General features: G+C 50.6%; 1 protein-coding gene across 2 annotated transcripts in view; it reads right to left on the bottom strand.

Annotated features, from left to right (window-relative positions):
• The window catches only part of RBM28 (RNA binding motif protein 28), a 135,291-nt gene that overhangs the window by 49,379 nt on the left and 67,109 nt on the right, over positions 1–18,803 (bottom strand). For both annotated transcript variants that reach the window (XM_075345397.1, XM_075345396.1), the window contains exons 11-12: positions 8,364–8,437; positions 4,588–4,723 (exon numbers count right to left, since the gene is read on the bottom strand). In XM_075345397.1, the coding sequence (XP_075201512.1) occupies positions 4,588–4,723; positions 8,364–8,437 (210 nt within the window). The remainder of the gene's footprint in view (positions 1–4,587; positions 4,724–8,363; positions 8,438–18,803) is intronic.

The following is an 18,803-nucleotide window of genomic DNA, read 5'->3' as shown; positions in this document are numbered from 1 at the left end:
TACGCCTGGGATGTGGACATGGTGGACTTGGAGTCTTCCGCCCATTGAAGAAAGCGTTGGACCTCCAACATTGCCAGGCGGCTGCGTGTCCCGCCTTGGTGATTGATGTAGGCAACCGCTGTCGCGTTGTCTGACTGGACTCGAATGTGCCTGCACGCCAACAGGTGGTGAAAGGCTAGGAGAGCTAGAAGCACAGCTCTGCTTTCCAGCACATTGATTGAAAGGGCTGACTCGGACGGAGTCCAAGTGCCCTGTGCTCTGTGGTGGAGATATACCGCTCCCCAGCCGGATAGGCTGGCATCTGTGGTGAGAATCACCCAGGACGGAGTCGGAAAGGAGCGCCCTTGGGACAGAGAGAGGGGCCGAAGCCACCACTGAAGAGAGCTCCTGGTCCGTGGCGACAGAGCCACTAACCTGTGTGAGGAAGGCCGCTTGTCCCAACAGCGGAGAATGTCCAGCTGCAGAGGGCGCAGATGGAACTGGGCAAAGGGAACTGCCTCCATGGACGCCACCATTTGACCCAGCACCTGCATCAGGCGCCTGAGGGAATAACGGCGGGGCCTCAGAAGAGAGCGCACCGCTAGCCGGAGAGACTACTGTTTGACTAAGGACAACTTCACAAGTGGCGGCAAAGTCTCGAACTGCATCCCTAGGTACGTGAGACTCTGGGTCGGAGTCAGGGTGGACTTGGGAAGATTGACAGGCCACCCGAATTGGGCTAGAGTGGCGAGAGTGAGCGAAACACTCCGCTGACAGTCTGCGCTGGATGGACCCTTGACCAGAAGGTCGTCCAGATAAGGAAGCACTGCCAACCCCTGGAGGTGCAGGACCGCAATCACTGCCGCCATGACCTTGGTGAATACCCGAGGGGCCGTGGCTAACCCGAAGGGGAGAGCCACGAATTGGAAATGATCCTCTCCTATCGCAAAACGTAACCAATGCTGGTGTGACACTGCGATTGGCACATGTAGATAGGCATCTCTGATGTCGATGGACGCCAGGAAATCCCCTTGGGTCATAGAGGCAATGACTGATCGCAGAGACTCCATGCGAAAATGCCGCACCCGGACATGCTTGTTGAGAAGCTTGAGATCCAGGATGGGCCGGAAGGTACCGTCCTTTTTTGGAACTAGGAAGAGGTTTGAGTAAAAACCTCTGAATCGTTCTCGAGCAGGAACTGGTACAATCACACCGTTTGCCTGCAAGGATGCCACGGCCTGTGAGAAGGCGGCGGCCTTGGAGCAGGGGGGAGTTGAGAGAAAAAAAATCTGTTTGGCGGGCTGGAAGAGAATTCTATCCTGTAGCCGTGAGATATGATGTCTCTCACCCAGTGATCGGAGACTTGCTTTAACCAAGCGTCGCCAAAGTGGGAGAGCCTGCCACCGACTAAGGACGCGGCTGGAGCGGGCCGAGAGTCATGAGGAGGCTGCCTTAGTGGCAGAACCTCCTGCGGACTTCTGCGGACGCGCTTTTGTGCGCCAGTTGGATTTCTGATCCTTAGCTGAGTTAGCGGACGAGGCGGAAGGCTTAGAGGATGACCAGTTGGAGGAACGAAAGGAACGAAACCTCGATTGATTCCTACCCTGGGCGGGTTTCCTGGTCTTGGTTTGTGGCATGGAAGTACTCTTCCCGCCAGTAGCTTCCTTAATGATTTCATCCAGCTGTTCACCAAACAGCCGTGAACCAGCAAAAGGGAGCCCAGCAAGAAACTTCTTGGAAGAAGAATCTGCCTTCCACTCTCGAAGCCACAAAATCCTGCGGATAACAAGAGGATTAGCTGAAGCCACCACAGTGTGGTGAGCAGCCTCTAGCATTGCAGACATGGCATAAGATGAAAAAGCTGAAGCTTGAGAGGTTAAGGTAACCATCTCAGGCATAGATTCCTTGGTGAGGGAATGCATCTCCTCCAGAGAAGCAGAGATGGCTTTGAGAGCCCACACTGCTGCAAAAGTCGGGGAAAACGCGGCCCCCGCAGCTTCATACACAGATTTGGCCAAAAGGTCAATCTGACGGTCAGTGGAATCCTTAAGTGAGGTGCCGTCAGCCACCGACAACGGTCCAGGCTAAGAGCCTAGACACCGGAGGGTCCACCTTTGGGGAGTGAGACCACTCCTTGACCACCTCAGGTGGAAATGGAAACTGGTCATCAGAACCACGCTTTGGAAAGAGTTTATCAGGGCAGGCCCTGGGCTTGGCCACAGCGGTCTGAAAACTGGAGTGGTTAAAGAACACACTCTTCACTCTCTTAGGCGAGGTAAACTGATGTTTTCTGCCAAAGAGGGTTGCTCCTCTGAGACTGGCAGATTGAGATCCAGCACAGAATTAATAGAAGCAATCAAGTCACTAAGATCTGAGTCACCCTCAGAGAAATCGATGGGATACATAGCCTCCGAGCCACCCGTGAGGGCATCCTCCTCATCTTGCGAGTCAGCTCTTGAGACAGAGCCGTGGGATGAGGAGGGGGAGGAACCCCTGCGCCTTCTCTTAGAAGGACGGGGTCTGGGACCAGATGATGAATCCTCCGTGAGCTCCGATGGACGGAGGTCAGAGGATAGAAATCCTCTGTCAAGAGTATTAGAGGCACCCTGTGAGGAGGGCTGATGCATATTCATCAAAGTCCTGGACAAACATCCCATGGACTCAGCAAATGACTGGGATATGGACCTAGAAAAGGACTCTACCCAGGCCGGGGGTTCAGCCACAGGTGCAGCAGCAGCCTGAGAGACCACTGGGGGTGAGACTCCAGGCTGTGGCACCGTCAAGTTAGAGCAACCATCACAGTGTGGATAAGTGCTCGGCTCAGGCAGCAGGAGCTTACATGCAGTGCATACAGAATAAAGCTTTGGAGCCTTGCTCCTTGTGTGAGACATGCTGCTGGAGTGGGGGCTTTGCAGAGAATGAACCCCAGGGAGAATATACAGAGGTCCACAACCGGAAACCGGCTGTGGCTTACCAGACCGCTGGGCGCGGTTGTTGTGTGCCCTCCAGATCCCAAAGCCCGGTCCCCCAGTGCACAGCACCTCAGCAGAGATGCAGAGTGCAGAATGTCCCAGAGCAGAGTGAACTCTGCGTGAGAAATGGCCTCCGGAGCGAGGAGAGGGGGCAGGACTAGGGGGCGTTCCTATAGGAGAGCGGGAACTGGAGGGCCATAGAGACCTGCAGGGGGGAGGCACGCCCCAGCAGTGGGGAGTGTCCCTCCCCTGTGTAGAACGGCCGCCGGGAGGAGCAGAGCCTGTCCCTCTGCATGAGTGACATGCGAGGGCAGGAAAACGAAACTAGGCCTCCAGCGAAGCCGGGGCCTAAATTTAAGCGGCGAGGCCGACAAGCAGGCACCATCGGCGCGGTTCTCAGGCAAAAGCTAGAGAACCCGCCGGAAAAGGCAAAAATAATCATATACAGCATACTCTCCCCATATAATAAAGAACCGGGACCCCAACACATAAACGTCTCAGGTACTTAGCTGCTGAGACGCAGGGCCAGGTCCCTGGGGATGAGTGCTCCGGTCCAACAGGATCCTCAAGGGGCTGTGGATGGAGACCGGACTCCTGCCAGGCATGGAGATCGTGCTGGCTCCCACTTCAAGCCAGAGCCCAGGAGGGATGGTGAAGGAGCGCGGCATGTAAGGCTCCAGCCTTGGAAATCAACCTTAACAACACCGCCGACACAGTGGGGTGAGAAGGGACATGCCGGGAGTCCAGACTTGGACCCGCTTTTCTTCAAACTCTTTCCAAAAATCAAAGAAATCAGATGAGAATGCATGTGTGGATGTATGCCTCCTGAACACAAAGCGATAAAACTGGCTAGGACTGGCTCTCCAGGGAGTGTATAAGCTCAGAGGGAGGAGCTACACTTTTAAGTGTAGTACTTTGTGTGTCCTCCGGAGGCAGAAGCTAAACACCCATGGTCTAGGTCTCCCATAGGAACGATAAAGAAAATGGACCACTGGCATTTGTAGGTAGAGTTGTCACTGTGCGTTTTATTTTTAAAGTAATTAGATTAGTTCCCTCTTTTACTCACATACAATGTGAAAAACCCAGAGAAAGAAAAGCTGTGCCATCTACGAAAGTGTCACAGGCCAAGTATAAAAGTATCAACACAAATAGTCGCTAATGACAATCTGCATCTACCCCTGACGACGCATGGTGTGTGTGTGAAACATGTCAGGTGTGGTGGATACCGCGATTCCCTGCTCCTGGTGTTTTATGGTCATTGCCTCTCCCATGGCTTCTCTCTGAAGAAGAATTTAGCAAGCAATGTGATATAATGTGCAATTGTGTCCTTATATATTACCATTGTGTCTTAATACAAGCCTGCCTGAGGTAGGGGACAAATTGTCTCTTCTGTATGGCATTTGCATCCAGATATATAAGTACTGAGTCTGTGGATCTCCTCTTTTTCTGCTGTGTGGATTCATGTTTTAGGTCTTCCTTTTTTCGAACTTCTAAACAAATCTTGGATTTTTATAGAATAACCCATTACCCGATCACTAATATGTCTTATAAATAGATGCTCTGCATTTTGCATGAGACGATTTAGTTACTGGATGCTTTGGTGTAAATTTGCTTAGAGGGACAGAATTATACTCACATCCTTCCCTCGCTAGATACAGGTTCCTAGTCCCTGTAGGTTTCTTTACTTTCTTTTGGCGTAGCTTTTCGGCCTCCTCACGAGTCACAGCCAGGTCCATAAATAGCTTCCTGCCAGCAAGTTTCAGACCTCCATTCTGATTTGGACAAATAATGAAATGTGTTGTGTGTTAAAGAACAGGGAAAGAGCGTTAACCCTAAGGATAAAGTGCAGCAATGGTTGCACAACCAACACTATGAGTAGCTCATTGCTCAAACGCCATCCTGTACACACGGGGAATAGATGTATAGCACGTAGAAAGCATCAAAACAGCAGGGAAATACCAAAATATGTGTACAGCAAATTAATAATAAAATTTAAACTTTATTATCTATAGAGAAGATAAAAACACACAGACAAAAAGTGGGGACTGCCCAAAGCAGCTAATGTCCCACTTGGAGAATTCACATAATAGAAAAAAACCCACGATATCGTGATAAACAAAAAAACGACAACCTCCCACACTGTTATTCTTACACAATCCGTTATCAAGCGGCCAACAGCTTCCCAGAACTGATAAGGGGAATATACACTAGTTAGCCAGACAGTTGTTAGACCTTTTTATATTGTTAATAAAGGAATGTTTTCACATACAAAAAGTTTTTTGCAATTTTGTGTTATTATCTGCAAATTTGTCCTTATTTATTGGTACTTGTATTTCGTGTCCTCCTATGTTTAGAATATGACTTTTGAAGTTTGTATCCACCTGGGGAACATTAATTGGTGTATCCCCAGTTCAGGATAATTCAGTATGGACCCATTTTCTTTGTGGTTAGACATGGCACAGAAAGAACATGTTAATGTGTGGTCTGCAATTAGTACCTGACCATGCTAAATGGGTGACTTGCAAAATTACTAAGGCTCACACTAGAAAGGATTTTTGCAAGAAATTTCTTGAGTCTGAAAGATTAGCGCACTTGCGGTCAAAAAAACGTACCAATACCGCACCGAAAACAGCATGTATTTTTTACCGCTGTTTTGTGCGGTTTTGGTGCAGTTTTTTCGCAGGTTGGTTCCTGCGGTTTACCAAAAAACGCAGGTACCTGCAGAAAATTAGAGGCGTGCGCATTCTTTTTCTCAAGAAATTCTGCAGAAAGAATGTACTTGAGAAAAAAAAAAAAAAAAGTTTTCCATAGGTTTTGCTGGGGAATGTCTGCAGAAAGGTTACAACCATTTTCTCAAGAAATTTCTGCAGCAAAAAAAAAAAAAAAAAAAAAAAAAAAAAAAAAAAATTGCGGGTAAAACCGCAGTGTATGACCAAGGCCTAAAGCTTAGAATTACATAAAGAAAATACACTCCAAGCTTTTATAAAACAAAATCCCCAGCCACAGAAACTAAAGAAACCTATGGTTCAATAATAAACCGAATGATGTCAGATATGTCCGTCCAATTGGGGAGGGTGGGATGATCTTATTATCCTTACCACAATCCAAACCGCTGATAATGATCATCCTGGACTGGTGTTTGCAATGCCCGTCCACATAAAATATTAAGCCCGGACATTAGATATAATGCCTGTCTTTTTGCAATATTAAGAGTAGTAATATTAAGTAGTCTTGTAATGATATTCTACTGCTGATTATTCAGTGATTTTATCAAAACTACACTAAGTAGCTCAGTAAGTGACACCACTGGAATCAGGATCTCTGCCCCTACGTTATGCTGCTCGAAGATTAAGTGGCAAAAACATGGTGACAGATTATTCCCGAAGGCAAATGAGGGCTGTCTAAATCAGCGGTCGCCTGCCAAGAAAGATGCGGGCTCGTCACGAGAGCCAATATATGACGTACATGTACGTCAGGTTATGAAAAGGTTAAAAATGGATAACTACTTTCAAGCAACTTTTGGAATTAAGTTGTGCGAGCACATGAGGAACATGTTCTGGCCATTATATGACATATCTGCTTTTTCACCAGTTTTTCCCTCTGCAGGCTATATACCGCAGTTGACAGTTTTTCAGAGAATATGCAGAAAAACCGGTGGTCATTCCTTGGTCCGCGCACGCGCACACTGACCGCCACACACACGTAGGAATGAGATTATACAGCAGTCTTAAGCAGCGTAAACGTGAATCCAGCTCTGAAGTGGATTCACATCTACGCTGTTCACTCACTTCTCCTCCTCAATAAAGTATGAGGGGCTGCTAACAAGTCTTTGGCTCTACCAAGAAAAAAAAAAAAAACGAGATCGGATGATGAAACTTTACATTTATGCCACATACTCTCTACTGATGTAAACACACTTCTTACATTGATATTCCAAGTTCTGTAAGCCTAGCAAAAAGAAGGATTTCGGTTGTGCATCAAACCAGGCGTCCGTAGCAGGCATTGCATCAGAAACTGTGAAATTTGGAACCCTTGAGGTGTTTCTTCAGGTTTGGAAACAGATGATACGCAGAGGGAGCTAGATCTGGTGAATAAGGTGTTTGGTCAACCAGCTGGAAGCCTAGCCCTGCCAGTTTTGCCGTGGTTGCTTGTGCAGTGTGAATGGAGGAGTTGTCTTGCAGGAACAGAATTAGTTTGGACAGCTTGCCGCGCCTTTTGGCCTTCAGAGCTGCCTTCAATTGGTCCAAAAGTTCAATGTAATACCTTGCATTGATGGTGGAACCCTTTTGAAGGTAGTCCACTAGCAGCACATACTCCTTATCCCAGAACACAGATGCCATCATCTTAGTGGCTGATTTTTGCACTCTGAACTTCTTTGGATGAGTGGAACCACTGTCTCTCCACTCTTGACTGCTTCTTGTTTTCAGGGTCATACAAATAAATCCAGGTCTCCTCCATAGTGACCAGTCGATCTAGCAAGTTGTTATCAGTGCAGAAACGCTGACAAATGGACTGGGAAGTTTTCACTCACATGCTTCTCTGATCTGTTGTCAAACTTTTGGGGACCCACTTTGCAGATAGCTTCCTCATGTCCAAATGTTCATGGCTAAATGACCCATGTTCACGGGAAATCCCCAGAATGTCTGCTATTGCTTTAGCTGAAATTAATCGATTCTCCAGTATGAGGTTGTGCACAGCATCGACGATCTCCGGAACAACCACTACTCTCGGTCGTCCAGGACGTTCCTCATCATTGGTGCTGAAGTGGCACGTTTTAAATTTGGCAACCCAGTTCTTAACTGTGGAATATGAAGGGCATTGAACCCCCAATGTCTGCAGTATATCACCATGAATATCCTTTGTGGACTTTCCTTGCAGAAACAAGAATTTTATCACTCCTGTGATCTCAGTTGCTGTAAATATCGCATTAGACTACGCCATTTTATTTTCCTGCATGTGTAGAACACTGTTGCCATAAGCAAAACATTTTTTTTTTATTTCAATAAATTTTTAAGATTTTACATAAGAAACGCACATTTTTGAAAACATATATTAGACACACAAGTCTTTCATGTGATGTAACATTCATTACCATAAAAACAAAAAAAAGATCAAAAACCCAAAGACTTATCATTAGCCCCTCATTATAGGTGTAATCCGACACCTCAATATGCGAGCAGCCAGTTTTGTCTTGTGTAAAATGAGTTGAGGTGGGAGTAGGGAAAAGAAGTAGTTCAGATGTCAATAAAGCAGAATTTTCAGATAAGATATATTGCAAAATTTCTTAGATTTGCTCGTACTAATGATTTATGCAGAGTTTTTGGAAAGTACAGATCCTTTTAATTAAAAGTAATTGAAAAGCACAGGTCATATTATGAATATGTTGGCATAACGTGGAAATAAAACTCATACCTCTGACTCATCTTTGGCAGCTGCTAAGCATTTCTCTGCAGACCCTCTATTCAGAAACTGCACAAATGCACAACCTTCAAAAAAAGGAAGGCAAAAAGGGAGAAATAAATGGTCACTGAAAGTAAAGAACTAAAATGGATTTTTAAATTCAAAATCAGTTGTAGTCAGAAGATAAAGAAATCTCTGCGCCATTACGGGTCTTCCTCCTACTAATGCTATGTATTGGTAATACATAATAAATCACGGGCTTTCTCAAAGAAACAAAGTTGATTTTGATCAAAAGATCTTGGAAGAATAAATTTCCAAACATGGATGTGTTAAAGAAAACGAAGGAAAAAAGGGAATTTTGTTTACTTACCGTAAATTCCTTTTCTTCTAGCTCCTATTGGGAGACCCAGACAATTGGGTGTATAGCTTCTGCCTCCGGAGGCCACACAAAGTATTACACTTTAAAAAGTGTAACCCCTCCCGTCTGCCTATACACCCTCCCGTGGATCACGGGCTCCTCAGTTTTGGTGCAAAAGCAGGAAGGAGAAGACTTATAAATTGGTCTAGGGTAAATTTAATCCGAAGGATGTTCGGAGAACTGAAGACCATGAACCATAAGAACAAATCAACATCAACAACATGTGTACACAAAAGAACAACCAGCCCGAAGGGCACAGGGGTGGGTGCTGGGTCTCCCAATAGGAGCTAGAAGAAAAGGAATTTACGGTAAGTAAACAAAATTCCCTTTTTCTTTGTCGCTCCATTGGGAGACCCAGACAATTGGGACGTCCAAGAGCAGTCCCTGGGTGGGTAAAAAAACAATACCTCAATAGAAAGAGCCGAAAACGGCCCCCTCTTACAGGTGGGCAACCGCCGCCTGGAGGATTCGCCTACCTAGACTGGCGTCTGCCGAAGCATAGGTATGCACTTAATAGTGCTCCGTGAAAGTGTGCAGACTAGACCACGTAGCTGCCTGACACCTGCTGAGCCGTTGCCCGGTGCCGCAATGCCCAGGACGCACCTACGGCTCTGGTAGAATGGGCTTTCAACCCTGAAGGGAGCGGAAGCCAAGAAGTACGGTAGGCCTCAAGAATCGGTTCCTTGATCCACCGAGCCAAGGTTGACTTGGAGGCCTGAGAGCCCTTGCGCTGGCCAGCGACAAGGACAAAGAGCGCGTCTGAACGGCGCAGGGGCGCCGTGCGAGACACGTAGAGCCGGAGTGCTCTCACTAGATCCAAAGAGTGCAAATCCTTTTCACACTGGTGAATTGGATTAGGGCAAAAGGAAGGCAAGGAGATGAAGGGAATTTTGTTACTTACCGTAAATTCCTTTTCTTCTAGCTCTTATTGGGAGACCCAGACGATTGGGGTATAGCTACTGCCCTCCGGAGGCCACACAAAGCACTACACTAAAAAGTGCAAGGCCCCTCCCCTTCTGGCTATACCCCCCCGTGGTATCACGGGTACTCCAGTTTTAGTGCCAAAGCAAGAAGGAGGAAGCCAATAACTGGTTTAAACAAATTAACTCCGAGAAACATCGGAGAACCGAAAAAAACCGTTCAACATGAACAACATGTGTACCCGCAAACAACAAAAAAATCCCGAAGGACAACAGGGCGGGTGCTGGGTCTCCCAATAAGAGCTAGAAGAAAAGGAATTTACGGTAAGTAACAAAATTCCCTTCTTCTTCAGCGCTCTATTGGGAGACCCAGACGATTGGGACGTCCAAAAGCTGTCCCTGGGTGGGTAAAGAAATACCTCATGTTAGAGCTGCAAAAAAACAGCCCTCCCCTACGGGGATGTCACTGCCGCCTGCAGGACTCTTCTACCTAAGCTGGCATCCGCCGAAGCATAGGTATGCACCTGATAATGCTTGGTGAAAGTGTGCAGACTGGACCAGGTTGCTGCCTGGCACACCTGTTGAGCCGAAGCCTGGTGTCGTAATGCCCAGGACGCACCCACGGCTCTGGTTGAGTGGGCTTTTAGCCCTGAAGGAACCGGAAGCCCCGCAGAGCGGTAGGCCTCTAGAATTGGTTCTTTGATCCATCGAGCCAGGGTGGCTTTAGAAGCCTGCAATCCCTTGCGCGGACCAGCGACAAGGACAAAAAGAGCATCGGAACGGCGCATGGGAAATGTAGATTCTGAGTGCTCTCACCAGATCTAGCAAACGTAAGTCCTTTTCATACCGGTGAACCGGATGAGGGTAAAAGGAAGGCAAGGATATATCCTGATTAAGATGAAACGAGGATACGACCTTAGGGAGAAACTCTGGAATGGGGCGCAGCACTACCTTGTCCTGGTGGAACACCAGGAAAGGAGCCTTGGATGACAAAGCTGCCAGCTCAGACACTCGCCGAAGCGATGTGATCGCGACAAGAAACGCCACTTTCTGTGACAGGCGAGAAAAGGAAACGTCCTTTAGAGGCTCGAAGGGCGGCTTTTGCAGAGCAACAAGTACTCTGTTCAGATCCCATGGATCTAACGGCCGCTTGTACGGGGGCACAATATGACAGACCCCCTGTAGGAACGTGCGCACCTTAGGAAGACGTGCTAGACGCTTCTGAAAAAACACCGACAGTGCCGAGACTTGCCCTTTAAGGGAGCTGAGCGACAAGCCCTTTTCCAACCCCGATTGCAGGAAGGAAAGAAAGGTGGGCAATGCAAATGGCCAAGGGGATACTCTCTGTGCAGAGCACCAAGATAAGAAAATCTTCCACGTTCTGTGGTAGATCTTAGCAGACGTTGACTTCCTAGCTTGTCTCATTGTGGCTACGACTCCTTGAGATAATCCTGCAGACGCTAGGATCCAGGACTCAATGGCCACACAGTCAGGTTCAGGGCCGCAGAATTCTGATGGAAAAACGGCCCTTGGGACAGTAAGTCTGGTCGGTCTGGCAGTGACCACGGTCGACCGACCGTGAGATGCCACAGATCCGGATACCACGATCTCCTCGGCCAGTCTGGGGTGACGAGTATGACGCGGCTGCAATCGGATCTGATCTTGCGTAACACTCTGGGCAAGAGTGCCAGAGGTGGAAAGACGTATGGGAGCCGGAACTGCGACCAATCTTGAACCAATGCGTCTGCCGCCAGAGCTCTTTGATCGCGCGACCTCGCCATGAATGCCGGGACCTTGTTGTTGTGCCGGGACGCCATTAGGTCGACGTCCGGCACTCCCCATCGGCGACAGATTTCCTGAAACACGTCCGGGTGAAGGGACCATTCCCCTGCGTCCATGCCCTGGCGACTGAGGAAGTCTGCTTCCCAGTTTTCTACGCCGGGGATGTGAACTGCGGATATGGTGGAGGCCGTGGCTTCCACCCACATCAGAATCCGCCGGACTTCCTGGAAGGCTTGCCGACTGCGTGTCCCCCCTTGGTGGTTGATGTATGCCACCGCTGTGGAGTTGTCCGACTGAATTCGGATCTGCCTTCCTTCCAGCCACTGCTGGAAGGCTAGTAGGGCAAGATACACTGCTCTGATTTCCAGAACATTGATCTGAAGGGTGGACTCCTGCGGAGTCCACGTCCCCTGAGCCCTGTGGTGGAGAAACACTGCTCCCCACCCTGACAGACTCGCATCTGTCGTGACCACTGCCCAGGATGGGGGCAGGAAGGATCTTCCCTGAGACAATGAGGTGGGAAGGAGCCACCATTGTAGAGAGTCCTTGGCCGTCTGGGAAAGAGAGACTTTCCTGTCCAGGGACGTTGACTTCCCGTCCCATTGGCGGAGAATGTCCCATTGAAGTGGACGCAGATGAAACTGCGCAAAGGGAACTGCTTCCATGGCTGCCACCATCTTCCCGAGGAAGTGCATGAGGCGCCGTAAGGGGTGCGACTGGCCCTGAAGGAGGGATTGCACCCCTGTCTGTAGTGACCGCTGCTTGTTCAGCGGAAGCTTCACTCTCGCTGCTCGAGTATGGAACTCCATGCCAAGATACGTTAGTGACTGTGTCGGAGACAGATTCGACTTTGGAAAGTTGATGATCCATCCGAACGTCTGTAGAGTCTCCAGTGTAGCATGTAGACTGAGTTGGCATGCCTCTTGAGAGGGTGCCTTGACAAGTAGATCGTCTAGGTAAGGGATCACCGAGTGTCCCTGAGAGTGCAAGACCGCTACCACTGCCGCCATGACCTTGGTGAAAACCCGTGGGGCTGTCGCCAGACCGAATGGCAGAGCTACGAACTGAAGATGTTCGTTTCCTATCACAAAACGTAGAAAACGTTGATGTTCTGTAGCAATTGGCACGTGGAGATAAGCATCTTTGATGTCTATTGAGGCAAGGAAGTCTCCTTGAGACATTGAGGCCACGACAGAGCGGAGGGTTTCCATCCGGAACCGCCTGGCGTGCACATGTTTGTTGAGCAGCTTTAGATCCAGAACAGGACGGAACGAGCCGTCCTTTTTTGGAACCACAAAGAGATTGGAGTAAAACCCTCTCCCTTGTTCCTGAGGCGGTACAGGAACCACTACTCCTTCCGCTCTTAGGGAGTCCACCGCCTGCAGCAGGGCATCTGCTCGGTCTGGATGTGGGGAGGTTCTGAAGAACCGAGCTGGAGGACGAGAACTGAACTCGATTCTGTACCCGCGAGACAAAATGTCTGTCACCCACCGGTCTTTGACCTGTGACATCCAAATAACGGAAAAGCGGGAGAGCCTGCCCCCGACCGGAGATGCGGAGGGGGGGAGCTGGAAGTCATGAGGTAGCCGCTTTGGAAGCGGTTCCTCCATTTGCTTTCTTGGGGCGCGCGTGAGCCCGCCAGGAATCTGAGCTTCTTTGCGTCCTCTGAGTCCCTTTGGACGAGGAGAATTGTGTCTTGCCCGAACCTCGAAAGGACTGAAACTTCTGCTGCCATCTTTTCTGCTGAGGTTTGCTTGATCTGGGCTGGGGCAAAGAAGAGTCTTTACCCTTGGACTGTTTAATGATGTCAGCCAATGGCTCGCCAAACAGTCTATCTCTAGATAAAGGCAGGCTGGTTAAACATTTTTTGGAACCAGCATCTGCTTTCCAGTCCTTTAACCACAAGGCTCTGCGCAAAACTACCGAATTGGCGGACGCCATTGAGGTGCGGCTGGTAGATTCTAGGACCGCATTGATAGCGTAAGACGCAAACGCGGACATCTGCGAGGTAAGGGACGCCACTTGCGGCACCGCTGGATGTAAGATAGCATCCACTTTTGCTAACCCTGCTGAAATAGCTTGGAGTGCCCATACGGCTGCGAATGCTGGAGCAAACGACGCGCCGATAGCTTCATAGACAGATTTTAACCAGAGGTCCATCTGTCTGTCATTGGCATCCTTAAGTGAAGCGCCATCCTCCACTGCAACTATGGATCTAGCTGCAAGTTTGGAAATCGGGGGGTCAACTTTTGGACACTGGGTCCAGCGCTTGACCACATCAGGGGGGAAAGGAAAACGTGTATCCTTAGAACGTTTAGAGAAACGCCTTTCTGGATGAGCGTCGTGTTTCTGGATTGACTCTCTGAAGTCAGAGTGATCCAAGAAAGCACTTAATTTACGCTTGGGATAGAGAAAACGAAACTTCTCCTGCTCTGCAGCTGCCTCCTCTGCTGAAGGAGCTGGGGGAGAAGTATCTAACAGTCTATTGATGGCTGATATAAGATCGTTTACCATGGCGTCCCCATCCGGGGTATCCAGATTGAGAGGGGTTCCAGGATAAGACTCCTGATCACTCTCATCAGACGCATCACAGAGCGACTGATTGCGCTGAGACCCTGAGCAGTGTGATGACGTTGAGGGTCTTTCCCAGCGAGCTCGCTTAGGGTGGCTGGGGCTATCATCTGAGTCATAATACTCAGCCTGTGAAGCCGGGGACCCCCTTGCAGTCTGGATTAAATCCAACTGAGGGGGATTAGAGGACAGAGACCTCGCCGTGTCCATAGACTGAGCCCCAGGCATGGATTGCAAAGTTTCAAGGATTTTTGCCATAGTCACAGACATATTATCAGCAAAAACTGCAAAGTCTGTCCCTGACACCGGGGCAGGACTTACAGGCGTCTCAGCCTGGGTCACTATCTCTCCTGACTCCGGCTGGCGAAGCAGCACCGGATCTGAGCATTGCACACAATGGGGGTCCTTGGAGCCTGCTGGTAGAGCAGCCCCACATGCAGCACACGCAGTGTACACAGCCCTAGCCTTGGCAGCCTTGCGTTTTGTGGATGACATGTTGCTGCCTCCTCAGAGCGATCTGGGTATACAGCCAGGAAGCGACCTCACAGTGCAAGCAATAAGGAAATATATATATGTCCAGTGACACAGTACACTAATACACACTGAGGCACTAGAGGGGCCAGCTGAAAAGCCGCTTACCGCCCGCTTAAGAGCGGGTGTGTGGTCTCCAAAGCCCCCTAGTCCAGGTCTCCCAGAGCCTTGCGTCCTTCCTCCAGCCAGACATGCATGTAATGGCTGCCGGCGTCCTGAGAGAGGAGGGGGGGCGGGCCCTGGGCGTTCCTGACTAAGAGCGGGAAGCCTGCTTCCCTCTGTGCCTAGTGAGAGGGCTGGAGCATGTAAATCAGGCTCCAGCCCTCGTCGCTGCCGTGAAACAGCGTCTCTCCCCTACCCTGATTGACAGGGTGGGGGCGGGAACGAATCGGAGCTGCCGGCGTCCTAGGCCGCAAAAGCCGGGGACTAGATTTATAAACGCCACCGCCGTAAAAGCGCGGTCGGTGTGTCCCCGGCGAACTAAAAGTCACAGCAGCGCCGCCGGTCCAGCGGGGGTCGGCGCTGCGTTCCCACAACACAGAAAAAAGTCCCCCAGTTAAACTGTAGGAACACTAGCTCTAGCGTTACGGTCCCCGGCGCACTACAACACCCAGCCAGCCCGGAGTGTGTCTGTGCCTGCCGGGGACACAGAGTACCTGTATGATGCAGGGCCTTGTCCCTGATGGTACTCCTGCTCGGCATCCACCAGGTGCTATGGGTCTGTGGATGGAGCCCGGCGTCAGAGCTTTGAGGCCGGCAGGATCCCACTTCCACAGAGCCCTACAAGGGGATGTGGAAGGAAAACAGCATGTGGGGCTCCAGCCCCTGTACCAGCAATAGGTACCTCAACCTTACAACACCATCTACGGGTGAGAAGGGAGCATGCTGGGAACCCTATATGGGCCCTCTTTTCTTCCATCCGAAATAGTCAGCAGCTACTGCTGACTAAAATCTGTGGAGCTATGCATGGAATGTCTGACCTCCTTCGCACAAAGCTTGAAAACTGGAGTACCCGTGATACCACGGGGGGGTATAGCCAGAAGGGGAGGGGCCTTGCACTTTTTAGTGTAGTGCTTTGTGTGGCCTCCGGAGGGCAGTAGCTATACCCCAATCGTCTGGGTCTCCCAATAGAGCGCTGAAGAAATCCTGATTTAGATGAAAAGGGGATACCACCTTAGGGATAAATTCCGGGACAGGACGCAGAACCACCTTATCCTGGTGAAAAACCAGGAAGGGAGCTTTGCATGACAGCGCTGCAAGCTCAGACACTCTCCGAAGTGATGTGACTGCCACCAGGAAGGCCACCTTCTGGGAAAGACGGGAGAGAGAGACATCCCGCAGCGGCTCAAAAGGCGGCTTTTGAAGGGCCGTCAGGACCCTGTTAAGATCCCAAGGTTCCAACGGACGTTTGTAAGGTGGAACCATGTGGCAAACCCCCTGCAGGAACGTGCGGACCTGCGGAAGCCTGGCTAGACGCTTTTGAAAAACACGGAGAGTGCCAAGACTTGGCCCTTGAGAGAGCCAAGGGACAAACCCTTGTCCATTCCAGATTGTAGAAATGAAAGGAATGTGGGTAAGGCAAACGGCCATGGAGGAAAACAGTTATCAGAGCACCAGGATAAGAAGATTTGCCAAGACCTGTAGTAGATCTTGGCGGACGTTGGCTTCCTGGCTTGTCTCATGGTGGCAATGACATCCTGAGAAAACCCTGAAGACGCTAGGAGCCAGGACTCAATGGCCACACAGTCAGGTTGAGGGCCACAGAATTCAGATGGAAAAACGGGCCTTGTGACAGCAAGTCTGGGCGGTCTGGAAGTGCCCACGGTTGACCCACCGTGAGATGCCACAGATCCGGATACCACGACCGCCTCGGCCAGTCTGGAGCGACGAGAATGGCGCGACGGCATTCGGACCGGATCTTGCGTAGTACCCTGGGCAGCATCGCCAGAGGGGGAAACACGTATGGCAGTCGAAACTGCGACCAATCCTGGACCAAGGCATCCGCTGCCAGAGCTCTGTGATCCTGAGACCGAGCCATGAAGGCCGGGACCTTGTTGTTGTGTCGTGACGCCATGAGGTCGACGTCCGGCGTTCCCCAGCGGCGACAGATCTCTCGAAACACGTCTGGGTGAAGAGACCATTCCCCCGCGTCCATGCCCTGACGACTGAGAAAATCTGCTTCCCAGTTTTCTACGCCCGGGATGTGAACTGCGGAGATGGTGGAGCCTGTGGCTTCCACCCACTGCAGAATTCGGCGGACTTCCTGGAAGGCTTGACGACTGCGAGTGCCGCCTTGGTGGTTGATGTACGCGACGGCAGTGGCGTTGTCCGACTGTATTCGGATCTGCCTGCCCTCCAGCCACCGATGGAAAGCCAATAGGGCTAGATATACTGCCCTTATCTCCAGGATATTGATCTGAAGGGACGATTCTATTGGATTCCAGGTTCCTTGAGCCCTGTGGTGGAGAAAAACCGCTCCCCAACCCGACAGGCTCGCGTCCGTGGTGACCACGGCCCAGGTTGGAGGTAGGAAGGATTTTCCCCGAGACAGAGATGTGGGTAGGAGCCACCACTGAAGTGATGTTTTGGTTGCAAGGGAAAGAGAGATGTTCTTGCCGAGGGAAGCCAAACTCTTGTCCCATTTGCGAAGAATGTCCCATTGGAGTGGCCGTAGATGGAATTGCGCGAACGGCACTGCTTCCATAGCTACAACCATCTTCCCCAGGAAGTGCATGAGGCGCCTTAAGGGGTGTGACTGACTCCGAAGAAGTGATTGCATCCCCGCTTGCAGAGAAAGCTGTTTGTCCCGCGGTAGCTTGACTAACGCTGGCTGGGTATGAAACGCCATCCCGAGGTAAGTCAGTGATTGGGTCGGCGTCAACTTGGATTTCGGGATATTGATGATCCACCCGAACTGCTGGAGAGTCTCCAGAGTGACGGAAAGACTTCGTTGACACGCCACCCGAGAAGGAGCCCTGACTAGGAGATCGTCCAAGTAGGGGATCACCGAGTGGCCCTGAGAGTGCAGGACCGCCACGACGGATGCCATGACTTTGGTGAAAACCTGTGGGGCCGTCGCCAGGCCGAAGGGCAATGCGACGAACTGGAGGTGTTCGTCCCCGATGGCGAAACGCAGGAAACGTTGATGTTCGGGTGCGATCGGCACATGGAGATAAGCATCCTTGATGTCGATCGATGCTAGGAAGTCTCCTTGTGACATCGAGGCGATGACCGAACGGAGCGATTCCATCCGAAATAGTCTGGTTCTCACATGTCTGTTGAGCAGCTTGAGGTCCAGAACGGGACGGAGTGACCCGTCCTTTTTTGGCACCACGAACAAGTTGGAGTAAAATCCGCGACCACGTTCCTGAAGGGGAACGGGAATCACAACTCCATCTATCTTTAGAGCGTCCACTGCCTGAAAAAGTGCATCGGCCTGCGCGGGGGGTGGGGAGGTTCTGAAGAAACGAGCCGTAGGTCGAGAGCTGAACTCTATCCTGTAACCATGAGACAGAATGTCTCTCACCCATCGGTCTTGAACGTGTGGCCACCAGGCGTCGCCAAAGCGGGAGAGCCTGCCACCGACCGAGGATGTGGCTAGATGAGGCCGAGAGTCATGAGGAGGCCGTCTTGGAGGCAGTGCCTCCTGCGGCCTTTTGGGGGCGTGACTTGGACCGTCACGCATAGGAGTTCCTCTGGCCTTTCTCCGGCCGGTTGGTCGAAGAGGATTGGGACTTGGCGGAGGGACGAAAGGACCGAAACCTCGATTGGATTTTTCTCTGCTGAGGTCTCTTAGGTTTGGACTAGGGTAAGGAGGAGTCCTTTCCCAAGGATTCCTTAATAATCTCATCCAACCGTTCGCCAAACAAACAGTCGCCAGAAAAAGGCAAACCAGTTAAGAACCTTTTGGAAGCAGAGTCTGCTTTCCATTCGCGCAGCCACATGGCCCTGCGGACTGCCACGGAGTTAGCGGATGCTACAGCCGTACGGCTAGCGGAGTCCAGGACGGCGTTCATGGCGTAGGACGAAAATGCTGATGCCTGAGAGGTCAAGGAAGAAACATGTGGAGCAGAATTCCGCGTGACAGCATTAATCTCAGACAGACATGCCGAGATTGCTTGGAGAGCCCACACGGCCGCAAAGGCCGGGGCGAAAGACGCGCCTGTGGCCTCATAAATAGACTTCACCAAGAGCTCTGTCTGTCCGTGGCATCCTTCAGGGATGAGCCAT

Source organism: Anomaloglossus baeobatrachus, chromosome 4, assembly GCF_048569485.1.
Source record: "Anomaloglossus baeobatrachus isolate aAnoBae1 chromosome 4, aAnoBae1.hap1, whole genome shotgun sequence".
NCBI classification, from domain to species: domain Eukaryota; kingdom Metazoa; phylum Chordata; class Amphibia; order Anura; family Aromobatidae; genus Anomaloglossus; species Anomaloglossus baeobatrachus.
This window is presented reverse-complemented; position numbering and strand designations above follow the sequence as displayed.